Source organism: Impatiens glandulifera, unplaced genomic scaffold, assembly GCF_907164915.1.
Source record: "Impatiens glandulifera unplaced genomic scaffold, dImpGla2.1, whole genome shotgun sequence".
Lineage (NCBI taxonomy): Eukaryota > Viridiplantae > Streptophyta > Magnoliopsida > Ericales > Balsaminaceae > Impatiens > Impatiens glandulifera.
The window spans coordinates 6,760-23,268 of NW_025919264.1; the positions used below are offsets into that span (position 1 = coordinate 6,760).

The 16,509-nt window shown below is 32.1% G+C and overlaps 2 protein-coding genes across 2 annotated transcripts; one reads left to right on the forward strand and one right to left on the reverse strand.

Annotated features, from left to right (window-relative positions):
* Positions 1–3,705: 3,705 nt before the first annotated feature.
* LOC124917751 (enoyl-[acyl-carrier-protein] reductase, mitochondrial-like) lies at positions 3,706–7,335 on the forward strand. The gene is made up of 10 exons (XM_047458082.1): positions 3,706–3,911; positions 4,039–4,136; positions 4,379–4,510; positions 4,850–4,993; positions 5,072–5,174; positions 5,807–5,906; positions 6,019–6,095; positions 6,178–6,256; positions 6,931–7,049; positions 7,231–7,335. Exons 1-10 carry the CDS (start codon positions 3,742–3,744, stop codon positions 7,322–7,324), a joined length of 1,116 nt encoding a protein of 371 aa, XP_047314038.1. The 5' UTR covers positions 3,706–3,741; the 3' UTR covers positions 7,325–7,335.
* Positions 7,336–13,150: 5,815 nt separating this feature from the next.
* LOC124917752 (F-box/LRR-repeat protein At5g02910-like) lies at positions 13,151–16,100 on the reverse strand. Its single transcript, XM_047458083.1, has 4 exons — positions 15,180–16,100; positions 14,829–14,996; positions 14,416–14,497; positions 13,151–13,224 (listed from the first exon to the last, which is right to left on the reverse strand). Exons 1-4 carry the CDS (start codon positions 16,098–16,100, stop codon positions 13,151–13,153), a joined length of 1,245 nt encoding a protein of 414 aa, XP_047314039.1.
* Between the last annotated feature and the right edge of the window lie 409 nt (positions 16,101–16,509).

The window sequence follows — 16,509 nt, forward strand, 5'->3', positions numbered from 1 at the left end:
ATTGGAAGGCACAGATGGAAAATCAAATTGGAAGGAAAGTTACTTCACACATTGGAAGGCACAGATGGAAAATCAAATTGGAAGGAAAGTTAAGAGGCTGCGTGCGAACAGATAGATAATGAACATGAGAGTTATGTTCATCTGTGTATGATTGAATCTAATTTGTTTGGCTTACCCTATAAGATTATTAGATATTTTCTATTGAAGTGTTAATTTTTATAAATTTGTTATATTATTTCAAATCTAAATTCTGTAAATATTATTTTGTATTATTTATAAATTAATTTTTTATATGTAATTTTTTATATAAAAAATGTAGTTAAAATTTGAAAATTTAATTATTAAAAAATGTTTAATACCACCTATAAATTTTAACTAAATTATGTACAATTTTAATAATTATAAGTCGATTTAGCGGTTCTCCGCCACAAAAGTTTGATCAATCGGTTCAGTTTAGACTAATTTGATTTGATTTAGGTAGTTAAATCAATTTTCTTTCCCTGTTGGGTTGAGTCAACCGAACAATTTCTCAAACTAACCTATTTTGTCGTTTAACTTTCCAAACTAACATAATTTGGTTATTCATTTCCAAACTAACATAATTTACCATTCAAACTCAGTTTTTTTAATTTATTAATTTATTAAATTTAAATTCATTATATATATAATATATATATTATTATTTTTATAAATTTGATATATTTTAATTATTATTTATATAAATTATTTATATTTTGATATATATTTTAAATTATTATTTTTTATAAAATTGATTATTTATATTTTGATATATATATTTTAAATTATTATTTTTATAAATTTGATTATTTATATTTTAATATATATATTTACATTTCAATTATTATTTATATTAGGTAATAAATATTTTTTTAGCATTCTAATAAATAATTGATAAATACTAATTAATAAAAAATATCTTAACCACAATAATATAATAATTAATCATTCATAAAAACGATTACAGTCATCATTTTTCTAAATTATTGACGATTTTGTTTAAGACATCGTTGGCTACGTCTCGTATGACCTTCTTGGCCACACCTTCAACAAATGTTGGTCCTTCGTGAGTTATCCATTACGGTTCGAATACGTTGTCTTTGAACTCGTTGGTTTTTTTTCTTTCTCAAATTTTCATTGGGAACAAGATTACCATATTTCTCTCAATCATGTGCTATTGGGAACTTCCAATATGATTCGTTAGGTATAGGGTGAAAATCATACTTCCACATCATAGAAAGTGTTGTTAGATTGTAATATGTATCGATGTATTGAACACAATCAAGATTACTCAATATACAACCATCAACTATATGTGAACATTTAGAGTGATATCGACACCATTTTCCACAATAAAAAAATCTTTACATAGGTCAACGATATGTTTGTTGTCACATTTCCAAGAATCATTATTCGTTCTGTAACGTGCAGTAGTCACCTCAAAGATTTCACTTTGTTCATTATATGGAATTATTGTGTGTGGATGCATTATTTTCGATATTTTCAAATAATTTTCTTGATACTTTACAATAAATATGACCATTTTGAAGATAATTTAAAGTTTGAGTACGCTTTTCTGTAATAAGTTTTACAGAGCGATAATATATAAATTCCATCATTAACGTGATCGGAAGAAAACGATCAGACCTTAAGATACCATTAAAACTTTCGACCATATTTGTTGTTGCTTGACCGTAACGATATCCTCCATCGTGAGACATATCCACATCCATTCAGTTTTGAACTAAGTTTATGAAAAATAATAATATAAAATACATATCAAAATATAAATAATCAAATTTATAAAAATAATAATTTAAAATATAAATAATTTAATTTATACAAATAATAATTTATATATATATATAATGAATTCAAATGTAATAAAAAAAATTTAAAAAACTGAATTTTAATAGTAAATTAGGTTAGTTTGAGAATGAATGAACAAAATATGTTAATTTGAAAAATTCAACAATAAACATGTTAATTTGGGAAATAGTTCGTGTCAACCAGCCTAAATTCTAGAAGTGAATGGTTGTGTTCGGTAGCTATGAATTTTGAATTAGAATTGGGGTCTAATTCCAATTTCGAGGTTTGACAAAAACATTTATAATTAATAATTAGAATTAGAATTAGAATTAGAATTAGAATTTCAATAGAATTCAATGCTGTTTTTATAATTCTCAATTTTATTATTTTTATCTTAAAATTGTAATTATAATTTATTTTTTAAACAAAAATATATTATTATTATTTTATCATTTACAAGAATCAATAATTATTTTTTTTTGAATTATATAATATTGAACCGATATATTTTTTTAAAATTTAGTAAGTTAAAATTTTGAACTAATATTTTTATTTTGAATTTAGAAAATTAAATGTAAAACCAATCTTTTGTGTTTTTTTTAATTTTTTAAGTTAACCTATTTAACTGATACTGATATTGTTTTTATATAGTAAATTAACATTTCGAACCCATATTTTTTTTTCTCATAATCGACATTTAAACAAAACTCTGGATACTTGAACTATCTTAATATCTTAATAAGTTGTGTCAAACAAATATCTTAATAATATAGATAATATATATTTAAATCATTTTAATTTTACATTATAACTAAATTATAATTGAATCCTGTCCACTCATCGAAACACTAAAAAAAAATTATGGCATAAAAAAACTAATTTAAAAAAAAAAAAGATCCATGTATATTAAAAATTCAAAAAACTATTTAAGTACAATGAAAAAACATGACATTAAAAGAGGAAAATAAAAAATAAGATATAAGAAAAAATGATACTCAATAAGTTATGAAGCTCGTAAATTTTAGAGAAAAACTATTAATTCTTTTACAGATTCGACTGACTTTCTTAAACGAACTTAAAAAATCATTATAATAATAGTATTATGAATGATACGCATCGAACGACTATGATCATTGAAAGTTCACAAAAAAAATAATTGGGATGATATCTCAACTATGTAGGTCTACCATATGAGTCACATCAATCCAAACTTCTCAACAACTACCCAAAAATTCGGACATCACCCAATGAATCTCAATTATACTCCACAAAAAACTCCAAATACTAGTCACCCATCGACAATGCAAAAGTAAGTGAATTTCCGATTCAACCTCTTCGTGGCACACATACGACTAATCATAATACAATTTTTTTTCATGCACATATTATCTGTTAGAATTTCACCATAAATAACGCTCCATTCAAAGAATGAGATCTTGGATGGAATTTTTTACTCCCAAAATTTTCCAACAAAAATTATATGAAATTAATTTAACGAACAACTTATAGCAATGCCCCACATTAAAACTATATATATATTGTGAACGCATAACGTTTTGTTTAAACGGTAACACTTTTTTGCATCTTACCAAAATGTAACTTTATTATGGGACGATATCTACATAATGTTTAATCTCATTTTATATCTAATTTACCAACAAAATCACTATACCAAAACATGTCATTAACTGCGTCATTTTTACATATAACAATGAAAACAAACTCATGATACGTCGTAACTAAACTTTTAACTCTACGCCAAATGTTGTCCCAAAATTTATTCGAAGAATCATCCACTAAACCTAGACTCCTCGCACAAAAATTTAATGTTAAATAAATAATGGGATAAATAAACCTTTTTTTTCGAAAATTCTGTTTGTAGCTTTACTTTGTTCATTCTCTCACAAAACATCCATGGCTTCACTGAGGTTAGTGAGCTTCAAAGCACTATACAGGTCGTCTTCATCACTCTGCAATCTCACACATTCACCGTCCTTCGCAGTCCGTGCTTTCTCCGCCATCTTCTCGCCATCCTCCACTGCCATCGTTTATACTCAGCACGGCCCTCCAGATTCCGTCACCAGGTTCGCTAGATTTTCTCTCTCGCTTGTCGAATTGATTTCTCATGTTCGAAATCCATTTTCTTCAGGATCCAATTTCTCACCCAAAATAGACATTTCTTATGATTTCTAGTTGTTGAATCATTTGCAGAATCATAGAACTTGCACCAGTTCAGCTCAAGGAAAATGATGTCTGCGTGAAAATGATCGCCGCTCCAATAAATCCTTCTGATATCAATAGGATAGAAGGTTAATTTTACAAAATGTCCATGTCTATGTCTTCTTTGTGTAATGATTAGGACTATTAATTCAAGGACTCTAAACTTGTTGAGAATTAGCCAAATAATTCATTACTATCAATAAACTGTCTTCTCCTCCTAAGGCTCTGTTGTAATCTTTTCATGCCTTTATGTGAACCTCAGTTCTGTTGGACCTTATTGTGTATGTTCAAAAGCCATGATGTTTGAATACTCCCATGTGAACTCATGCAGGTGTTTACCCTGTAAGGCCAGATGTTCCAGCAGTAGGAGGTTATGAAGGGGTTGGAGAGGTGCACTGTTTAGGTTCTGCAGTCAAAGGCCTTTCTCCTGGCGATATGGTCATCCCATCTCCACCTTCTTCTGGTATAGAATTGCCTAAATACCATGAGAATTTTATTTGAGTGGTTTTTTGCCTTTTGCATTTAGGATATTATATAAGCTTGGATGTGACATAACTCGTAACCATATTAGCAACACATTTTTGGATGGATACAATACGCTAGTTGTTATTGTTAAAACTTAAAATGGTTGAATTTAATGTCGTCTGGATAAGATTTCTTCTGATTGTAGGATTTTATTATTTCCAGTCTTACCTTGTCAGCTCACAATTTGTACTCCATGTTAGGCAAAAAGGAACTCCTTCAAATTTTTCTCTGATTCAGTTAATTTGATTATTAGTATAGTGATGAAATTCCTTCTCAGGTACATGGCAAACATATGTTGTCAAAGATCAAAGCATGTGGCACAAAATTGATAAAGATACACCCATTGAATATGCTGCAACAATAACTATAAATCCCCTAACTGCATTAAGGATGCTTCAGGATTTTACCAATCTGAAATCAGGTTTTTATTCATTTCTTCAAACTATTATCCACTATACTTGATTCTTTCCCCTCAACATACCTGATTTCCACTTCACAGGAGATTCTATTGTACAAAATGGAGCCACAAGCATTGTGGGGCAATGTGTCATTCAAATTGCTCGTATCCAAGGAATTCATAGTGTCAATATTATAAGGGACAGGTAATGTAGGAGATTCCACCATTCAACATCCTCATTTTCAGGTCATATCATCAACATTACAAGAGATGCACATTGATTTATCATCCATTTCGTATCTATATACTAAAGACTTGGTTTTATCTTTGAAATCAAGACCTGGATTTTGCAGCATAATTCTACTGGTGTATAGCAATAGCTTTCATTTTTCCTTGGTTTATCCTCCCCAAGATCTTTCGTCACCTATGTTAAACCTTTCTTGTATATGACATGAACTAGATAACTAGGCTAATTATATTCTACTGAGATCCTTCCATATTTTAATTTTTTTCCATATTGCATTGTGGGATTTGTTCTCTTAATCCCATTATAAACCAAAGCTGACATATAAATAAGATATACAAAATCTAATTTGTCAATTTCCAAAAGAAAACGATCAGGGATTTTTTTTTCTCTGAAAATCCTATGTATTAGGTACTAGCTCCAACTCTAAATGTATTAACTAAAAAATTTCAGTAAATTTATATGTTGTAAAAACACTTGCATCTCCTTGTTTGCAATCATGTATTGGGAACTTCTCAAATCCCTTTAAATTGGTATATGCAATAGAAGTTCCTGCAATGATGTCATTAATTATCTTGAATCTGTTCTTTCAGGGCTGGGTCTGATGTAGTTAAAGAGAAACTAAAGAAACTTGGAGCTAATGCTGTGTTCACTGAGAGTGAACTGGATGTAAAGAATGTTAAAGCTCTCTTGGTAATCAAATCATTTCAGTTATTGTCTGTTGTATAAGTATTTTTTGACTCCCATGACTAGCCTTTTCTGTTTTGTGTACTCATTTGACATTTTTGTTTTATTTATGTGATAGAATAACATACCTGAACCTGCTCTTGGATTCAACTGTGTAGGAGGTACTGCAGCTAGTTTGGTCCTTAAATTCTTGAGGTATAGCACTAGGTCTCTAATTCCTTAGAAAATTTTGATAAAGATATGCATCATCATGCCATTGACATTCCCTTGTTTTCAGGCAGGAAGGCACGATGGTTACATATGGTGGAATGTCAAAGAAGCCAATAACTGTATCAACCTCATCCTTTATTTTCAAGGTATGCTAGGATTTGCTTCTCTGTTTTATTTTTTTGCTACAAACCAGTCATATAATTTATGTAAGTAAACTATTAAAAGATAGAATACAATCTAATACGTTTTTCTAGCCCATCCACATAGAAGATGAGTGACAAAAGATATAGTCATAAAGAAAACTAGAAGGATTATATTAAAAAACTAAAAGTTGTGCCAGTTTGGCTTTGATATGAAGGAATTTTCCTTGTTTAATATACTACGTGTTTAAGTAATGTATAGGAAAATACTTTTCCGTCCTTGGAAACTATCTTTATATTCAAGATAGAGCAAACATCTCGTTTAGTTGTCAAGATTGTCAACAAAACAGGTTACTGTAGAGTGATTTGTGTCCAAAAATATAAATAAAGGAAATCTCGGAATCAACTGTAATTCAAGAAGTATTTTCATACTGATATTTACCAAAAACAAGCTCAAAGGGAAGATGTTTTTCCAAAATTTCCGCCTTTTCATCTCCCTCCCCCACTTCCTCTTCATCTCTTTGCCACGACTGGTGTAGGAGGTCGACTGACCTTGCCTCTACCTCGGCTGTTTAGAAAAAAAGGTTTTGCTAAAACGCAATCTTCTTACATTAGAGTGTTTTCAGCCTTCTAGTTTTATATCATATCTCCTGTATACTTAACTATTCCTCTGTTTTCAGGATCTTTCCTTGAGGGGATTCTGGTTACAGAAATGGATGACCTCCGATAAATCAATGGAGTGCAGACCAATGATAGACTACCTTCTAGGCCTAACAAGGGAGGGAAAATTGAGCTACGAGTATATCTTTTCTTCATTCTTATCTTTAATAACTTTTAAGTTATTTTTTGTCTGTTGGCTCGGGTTCGAGATGGGCTCATTTTATGACTTTTTTACTCAATTCCCCCTCACACCCAATAAATACTTTATTGTTTACACTATAATCGACAATTACTAACAGTTTTTATTGTTTATGTTGCAGGATGGAATTGGTTCCTTTCAGCGATTTCTCCACAGCATTAGAGAAGGCGCTTGGAAAACATGGAAGTCAGCCTAAGCAAGTAATGAAATTCTAATGAATACATTCAGTTCTGCCCAAACAAAAAAGTTTTACAAAAAAGAAAGGAAAAAGGGTTTGTTTACTCTTTGGAATTAGAATCTGTTTGATGAAGTACTATAACAGAATTCTATTATTGTGCCCTTGGTTTACATGCTTTAATCGAATGGGCATTTGCAAACCAATGTATGTTGGCTTAGATGTATCTCATTGTATATTTTGCTCCTATTTACAAGTTCCAAATGTACTACAATATACATGTGGATAGAGATTGCAATTTTTAGTCCTATGAGAACTTGGCCAATTGAATCGGACTGAACGGGTGGTGGTTTGATTGATGTTTGATCTGTATAAATGATATTAAGGTTAAATATAGTGGTGGGAATAAAGTGACAGTTATAATGTAGTAGTATAAATAGAATAGTTAGTTGTGAATAGTGGGTTATGAAATAATTTATTTAAAAACTTTTGTTAAAGTTTCTTTTTCTCATCTATATGGTACTCACCTTAGCAGTTAGGGTTCTATCTCCTTCATTTGATTTTTTACTACTCATCTTGATATAATTTTTTTTGTGTGCACTATGAGGTATATAGCTGAAGAAGACTTAGATGTGATTCAATTTCTTTAGTTGCCGCATAGAAACAATTCACAAGTGGGAGATTATGGTGTATTGAAACTGAAGAATTGGATCATTATTTTTGACGGATCGTACTTGCTTGAGAAGTTGAACTTAGGTGGAAAAAGATCGTAGTTTATTATAAGGCAGGAAAACTAGTCGGACCACGTGTGGAGTTGCCTACATAGTCGGAGAAAAAGAAGAAGTGGAGACGACGTTCGCAGAAGGAATCGTCTTATTTAGAATATCCGGTATTAACTTTGTTCTATTTCGGGACGATTTTGAACTTTCGATCGTGGAATTGTGTCAACAAAATTAAGATTGTAGAGATAAGTCGACCAGAAGTGATACAAACCGAAGAAGCTCCATTACGACGGTGATAGTTCTGGCGGTTTTTGATTTCGCGACGAATGGAAGACTGATTTTGTTATCGTTCAATTAAAGTCGAAGACGGAGGAAAATGAATTCAGTAAGGCCCATTTCTTTGAAGGTATTAAATCATCACTAAGGTAAAGTAGTACGATTACAATTTTCAAAAGTCACGGTGAAATCTATTTTTACATGGTTATTTATCTTGGGGAGAAATTATATTGAGACTAGAGGTTGTTTTATTTGACTTGCACAGATTGTTTGATTACTGTTTGAACAGACCGATAAGGAATTGAATTCGGTCTTCAAAAGAAAATTTTGTCGATTTGAAAATGAATTTTCCTAATTCTTTTGGAGAAGATGTCAAAGACTGGATTTATGATGTAGTCAAATATTTTCGAATTAACGGTACACTCGAAGAAGACGAGGTGCCACTTACTACAACTCACTTGAGGGTAAAGGCACTATAATTGTTTAGGGAACATGTGGTCAAAAAAACTCTCAGCAAGGAATTGACATGGAGAGAGTTGAAACGACTATTGTGACATGAGTTTGAGTTACGTGTAAGGGACAATCCACAACATAATCAAACGAAGGTGCAGACAGAATCGTGGAAGTTTATCGCGGAACAAAGTCGACATATAACCGACTTGTTAAAATAATGGTTGATCACGGAAGTTAAAATAATGGAGGATCGTTTATGAACCTAAAAACAGAAGGTCAATGATGAAATGACAAAGCAAAATGGAAAAATGATCGTAAAAACTTGAGATTGAAATCCAATTAGTTATGGGAAGATGGCAAACAACATGATATTGTAAAACATATGTCACAATCAACTCCTTCCCCATTGACACATTCGACTTCAAACAACGAAACCTCTTTTGATGACGATTATTCTAAAATGGAAGCCAAGCTTCCTCTCGGCGACTTTTGTTATGAAAAAGAAATGGAGACTCCACGTACTAATGATACAAAAAAGACAATTTAAATTTTGATGAAGAAATTTATGATAATTAATGTTCTTCGTTTATTCTTTTGCAAGTCTTCCTAGTGTACGATAACCGAGAGAAGACGAAGGCAACCTACGTTGAAAATGATGATCATTATCGTGGTGACTTGAGAGATGCTGAAATTGAAGAAATGTTTGAAGATGTTTTAAGCCTTGAAGATAGAATGTTGGCTTTTGATCCCATTTCTCAAGCATACTTAGCGCCAAGTTCAAATTGTGTCCAGTTTTTGTGGTTCGAGAAACCACAAAAAGTTGGGTCTTACTTTCAGAAAATTTAATGGCAAAAAATATAGATGAGATGCAATTACTTATTATGGTTTGAAGAACCACCTGATGCAAAGTTTTGTTATTGTTCTTATGGGCTACAATTGAGAAATCTATTGGAATAGTTTGTGAGAACCACCCAATAGTCTATGAAAACAATTTGAGCAATTTATATGGTTCAAAGAGCCACCCGATGCTTGAGAATCTTAGACGAACCTTCGTCTATTGTCGTTTACGGATGAACGGATTGAAAGAGAGGGTAATGATATAAAGAAAGGAATATTAGGGTTAAATATTGTGACGGAAATAAAGTGACAGTTATAATGTAATATTATAAATAGAACAGTTAGTTGTGAAGAGTGATTATGAAATGATTTAGTTGAATTTTTTTTGTTAGAGTTTCTTTCTCTCATCCCCATTGTATTTTTTGGGGAAAATGGTTAGAACCATTTCATTAAACATCTCGATAAAGAGAGTGTTAAGTTAAGGAGTCTTTCTCAACGTTCGGGAGGCCCGACAACAAAAAATTCAAGTACTGTCTTTTGGATTCAGGAAATAACTCTCAGAGATCATTTTTCCTTTTGGAAGATATAGGAGCAAAACAATCAACCCATTGTATTATTTCTGGGTCCAATGGAATTTATAGACATAGGAAGAAGCCCCATCAAATAGATACGAGACCAAGCTATGACTAAATGAAAAGTCTTTTTCACATACACCGGAAGAAAATGTTACGATATCAAGCCCTTCCCCGGCCGGAGAGCCTCCAAGATAAGGAGGCGGCGATGGTCAACCATCCACTCTCGAGATTAATATGGATCAATCGATCTCCGCGTCCTACCAGTTCGTTAAGTAGACTTCCTCTATCGAGGGGAAACAAAGGCAAAAAAGGGTGTACGGTGCATCTGAGCATCTACATCCATATACACAATACACCACATGGCGATATGTTGGGTTAAATTATTTTGTTTAAAATAATTAAGAGAATAAATATATTCTATGCCAACTTTATTTTCATGATATATGATTAAAACTTAATTATGATTAAAACTTAATTGTGATTAAATCTAGAATATAAATGAAGTTAAGTCGTCTAATTATTTCTATGCAGGTGCACCAGACTTTGCTAACTTAGATGTGATATAAGCAGACTAACTAGACGTATAACGTAGTTAGACGTGCAATCTAACAAATACGTAGTTAGACGTATCGTCTAACTCCTTCAAACAAGTCTGAAATGATACGTAGTTAGACGGACAGTCTAACAGATACGTAGTTAGACGTGCAGTCTATCAGATACGTAGTTAGACGTACAGTCTAACTCCTTCAGACAAGTCTGAAGTGATACGTAGTTAGATGGACAGTCTAACAGATACGTAATTAGATGTGCAGTCTAACAAATACATAGTTAGACGTATAGTCTAACTCCTTTAGACAAGTCTGAAGTGACACGTAGTTAGACGTGCAGTCTAACAGATACATAGTTGGACGTGCAGTCTAACTACTTCTGAAAAGTCTGAAGTGATATATAATTAGACGAGCAGTCTAACAGATACGTAGTTAGACGTGTAGTCTAACTCTTTCAGACAAGTCTAAAGTGATATGAAGTTAGACATGCGGTCTAATAGATACGTAGTTAGACGTTGCAGTCTAACTCCATTAGACGTGTAGTATAATGGAACACGCTATTAGACGTTGACGTCTAATTCCCTTAGACTAGATAGTCTAATGGAGCACGTCTAATGTCTCGCTTCAACAACCGTTTGAAGTTAGCATACGTCTACCCACGATCAACTAGTTGTCTGCTACTTTGTTCCACTCAATCTTGTGCAGTCTGACAAGCCAGCTAATTGCATCTAATGAACGAATGTCACGTACGCAAATATCCTTCCAACGGTTTGTCTAGTATAAGACAATATCAGAAAAGATATTCGGCGCACTACCTGTTCGGTACGGCCATGATCCATTTGCTCAGAGTCTGCTGTACTATTGTCTTTTGGGCGGTCTTCCAATGGACGCTTGTCACGTGTCCATGAAGAAGATTCGACCGTTGGTGTCCTTCTACTACAAATAGATGCTCAAAGACAATGGACGAAAAGATCTCATGACCTACTAGTGAACTTGCTTATTTGCTGATCAATTCACAAACCTACTCTTGCACTTACTAATTTCTATCATCTTCCAAGTTTAAGAGAAAGAATAAAAACTTGTCTAGCTGAGTGAATATTGTTCTTAATATTGTAAGTTGAACATAGATTGTTCTGTTCAACAGAGTGTTAGCTAGATCAGTAAACTGTATTTGATTCAAAGATTTAGTGGATATCCTTCTGGTTGTGGAAGAAGGGGTGACATAAAAGGGTTTACTCCGAACATCCATAAACAACTTCATGCGTTCTTTACTTTCTGTCATTCATATTTCATTGGTTCAAAGCTTCAAATTTGACGAACACTTTTGCTTTTGAAACTGTTTCAAGAGTTCGAAGGATTTATGAAGAATAAAAATAGATTTTAACTTCTAACAGAGTTAAAATCGAATCATTTATCGCGAGTTGTTATCAATAGCCAAATCCCGTCTCTATTGGTTACACCGATCTTATAAATTGGTATTAGAGCCCTGTTTTCTATTCTCAAACAACAAGAACTTGAATCATGTCTGTCATCAACCAAATTTATGTTTTCTCAAAAGAAAACTATGATTATTGGATGATGAGAATGCAAGCTCATTTGGCTGCCCTTGTTTGTGACATATGGAATGTCATCACTAATGGTCCGATAAAGATTGAGAAGCCAAGATTTAGCTGGACAACTGAAGATAAGATGATGAACAACCTGTATAATGTTGCCAAAGACGTCTTGTTCAAGTCGATCAACATGAACATATTCAGTGAGATCAAGTCTTGCTCCTCTACTAAAGAAATTTGGGAGAAGCTAATTCAAATTTATGGCAATAATGTTCAAACAAAGAAAAACCGAACAGATCAGAAGGTTCTTATAAGTGCTGAAAATATGTCCAAGTGGGCCGATAGTGACTCAGAGGAATCATCTAGTAAAAGTGATACCGAAGTCGTCACATGTCTGATGGCAGATGACCAATCCAAGTTATTTAACTCTTCCTCAAAAGGTTTTACAAGAGATGAGTTAACTACTGCACTCAATGACATGGTCAGTGAGTACAAGAAATTATCAGACTCATTTAATGAAATGAAATTAAAATATGAATCTGATAACTCTTCTTCACCTCAAGTTTCTGAACCAAAATCCTCTAAAAACAAAGTAATTGAGCTCTCATCTGAGAATGAAATGCTCAAAGAAAAAGGTTAAACTCTAGTTTCCGGAAACCAACGTTTGACATATGTGGTTAGTTCTTGGACGAGGTCTAGAGACACTGTCAGACATCAAATTTATATGTTGAGGCCTGTCGGATACAAATTCGGTTTATGATTTGACAGCAATGAATCAGACAACTCATGTAAGAAGTTGAACTCAGCAACAGACAAGTTTAAGCCTATAAACTTTGTCAGAAGGAGTTTAACTAATAATGGAACTGATCCAAGCTGTGAGGATCTAACATTGAAGGATGAGCTTATTCATATTCCCCGACTGTTAGCTGACTAAAACCTAGGAAGAAAGCAGCCAGTAAGTCTGGCATGTTAAAACCTGACAAGAAGTTAAGGAGTTTTAAACAAAAATCATCCTGTAAATTTAAGGGAATAGCTGCTAGTAGGAAGATGTTTGTTAAGCCGAAATCATACGCACTTATTACTACACAAAAAGGGAAATTCATCAAAATAACTAAAAGATGGATTCCAAAGGGACTAATTGATCGAGGACCCAAGTGAATGTGGGTACCAAAAGTTTATAAATATGTTTTTATGTAGATTAACTGTCTAGAGGATTCAGTTTGGTATCAGAACAGTGGATAATCCAGACACATGACTGGAGAAAGACGACTTCTAACTGATATAACAGAATGCTCAGGTCCTAAGATCACTTTTGAAGATAACCGCAAGGGTAAGACCATGGGTAAGGGTAAGATTTAAAACCGGTTTTGCTGAATAGCCGACCATTTTACCGATGACAAAACCGATCGCGCAAGCTTTATAAAACCAAAATATAAAACTGGGTTTTCTTAAATAGCCGATCATACAAATAACCGAAGATAAGACCGATCATAAAGCCGATTTGCTCCATTTTTATAGAACCGATCATAAGACAGATCATAAAACCAATCATAAAACTGTTCATAAAACTGATCATAAAACCGATTTGTTGAGTTTGTTTGCTTATTTTCCTTTAAGCAGTTCCGGTTTTTCTTTATCTGCATAAGAGTTAATTTGATTAGTTTTGTTTAGATATTTAATTTGCTACTAATTTATTTAACAATTTCTCCATTTTTGATTATTTAATCTAAATATTTAAAACTTGTAATGAATGACCGCTTAAATTAGTTTTAACTTTAACACTATTCAAAGCTTGATTAATTAATTTGAGAAGTGATGGTATGGTTTCTAACAAATATGTTATAAATTCACAATTAGATTTGTTCTAATTTAAATTCTGAACATTACCAGTTATTTTGCAATTACCGCATAATGACAACTGATATATTAAACTTTGAATTGAAATATAACAAAAAATTTTGAGATAAATTATAATTTATAAATGAGATATAATATTCATATTTTGGAACAATATTTGGTAAAATTATTGAAATAAAATAAATACAAATTATTCGACCAAATGAAAGTAGAGTTCATCCTCATACAACAAGCAATTACAATTTAGTATACATGGAGTTCCATCCCTGTATAAGTTGATAATTGACTTTTAATTGTATATGATATTTGCCTTTTGCCATCACTTTTATTCTATGTGGTTGTTGATCAATAAAATAGGTGCTCTCTTGATTTTCTTCTAAGCCAAGAATATCCTGCATTTTAATAGTACCATTTTTTAAATTTTTGTTCGTGTCTTATCGATAAAAACTGAAACATGAAATGGGAGTGAAGATCTCCTTTACAATACAATCAAACAACCGGACACTAGCGTCCATTATAGGCAAACAAGATCCACCTCAAACAAAACATTACAAACAAGTCAAAATTTAGAATGTTAAATATGCATCCCAATTGGAGTAAATATACTATTTAATTAAAAACAAAGCTTTGAGGATGTTAAATACTAAATAAAACATCGTATTCAAATAGCCATATTAAACAAAAATGAAGAATAATAACAACAATAAATAAGAAAGGTGTTACCTCCCATAATTTCATTCCAACAAGATCTTTAGCTGGAGAATGCCTAAGTAAGTAGGAAATAACATCAATCCTCCCATTATACCCATTTGGTAAATTCAATTCCAAGAGCTTCAAATTACATAATTGAAGTGGGAATTGTTTCTGAAAGACAGAACTAGAAACAAGAACCTGTGAAAAATGAGATCATTCATGATTAGTGAAGCTGCACTCAAATGGTTGTTTACAGGAAGAAATCAATTCATTTGTAAGAATTCAATTCAATCATCTTTGAAAGGTTTTCTTATCCATCAAATGATGTAATGTGGTGATAACTAACAACAAATAACTAAAGATAAGAGTTAATAAACATACCTGCATAATGCCTGAGCCAAGTTTTAAGTATTTGGAATGCTGAAAATTTTGAAGCATCTTGATAACATTCAAAACCCTTTCTTTCCAGTTTCCACCATGAAGAAAAAAACAACTGAGATCAACCTTTTCTATAGAGGGCACATTAGCTAAGATCCTAACAAAAGCATCTCCCTTATATTTGAGTGAATATAGTTTTGGCCCATCAATTACAATTTCAAAGTCTATAGGACATAACTGAACTGAAATATCCAGTTTTTCTAGTTGTTTACTCATAATACTAATAGAATCCAAATCACTCACACAACTGTGTAAAGTCAAATCCTTCAGATTTGGACACCCAGAAAAAAGTTCTGAAAACCCGCAATCTGGATCATAAAAAATGGGATGTTCTAGGTATAGTGTAGTTAGGATGGGAAAATTAAAAGAATGTGATCCATTAATAGAACCACATGGAGCATGGAGAGTTTTCAATGATTGGGAAGTAATAATAGGATGCATAGAAGAGTAGTCACAAAGACCAATATTGAGGAATAGATGTTCTGTCTTGTGTAACAACACATGCTTCAAAACTTTTTTCAAGAAACGACGATTAGGTGAAAACAGGAATTTTAGGCTGAAAGAAGAGATATTTGATCCAACACATCGTGATAGAACCTCCTTGATAAAGTTTACAAAAAAGATGTTGTTGCGATATATTATTTCATCGAATCGAAAAATGTTAAGAGAACGCCAAAGGAATTTGTATCTTTTGGACAATACACAACTTTTAACCATGTATTTGGTATCGATAAATGAAAATATATGATAAATCAGAGGATCGAGCAACTCACTAAGACGATCAACTCCATCAACATCTCTTCTGTTTCTATTGAGAACCATTCTTGCCATCATCCGCGTCCTTTGGTTTCTAGTGAGAACCATTTTGGACTTTTAGTGTTGTCCAAAGTCCTTGTTGTCCAAAGTCCTGATCATTCCTCGAACAATAATACATGAGTTCTTAAATAAACCTCTGTTGGATAAGGACATTGGACAAATTGAAAAAGTACATGATTCATCGGCATACATTCATCGTATAATCAATCAAAATAATCCTAAAAAGAGTAATTTTAAATAACTATTTAATAAAACACCTTAGACTAAAAACAAAAATAAAACTTAAGACTACAAATACTCTAAACAAACACTAGCCACCACAACCTAAACTCAAAATGTATTCATGAATATATTTATAGTCTATTAGACACAATCTTATATGAAATTCATATTTATTGTGATTTTTCGATTTGGGATATCACAATCTCCCCTAAGGATATTGGACAAATTGAGAAAA

Excerpts from the sequence above, each read along its gene's own strand:
- LOC124917751 (XM_047458082.1), top strand. The coding sequence starts at position 3,742 with ATGGCTTCACTGAGGTTAGTGAGCTTCAAAGCACTATACAGGTCGTCT. Across the intron at positions 4,511-4,849 it reads CCCATCTCCACCTTCTTCTG|GTACATGGCAAACATATGTT; the intron begins GTATAGAATTGC and ends ATTCCTTCTCAG. Across the intron at positions 5,175-5,806 it reads GTCAATATTATAAGGGACAG|GGCTGGGTCTGATGTAGTTA; the intron begins GTAATGTAGGAG and ends CTGTTCTTTCAG.
- LOC124917752 (XM_047458083.1), bottom strand. The coding sequence starts at position 16,100 with ATGGTTCTCACTAGAAACCAAAGGACGCGGATGATGGCAAGAATGGTT. Across the intron at positions 14,997-15,179 it reads TTGGCTCAGGCATTATGCAG|GTTCTTGTTTCTAGTTCTGT; the intron begins GTATGTTTATTA and ends CATTTTTCACAG. Across the intron at positions 14,498-14,828 it reads TTGGAATGAAATTATGGGAG|GATATTCTTGGCTTAGAAGA; the intron begins GTAACACCTTTC and ends ATTAAAATGCAG.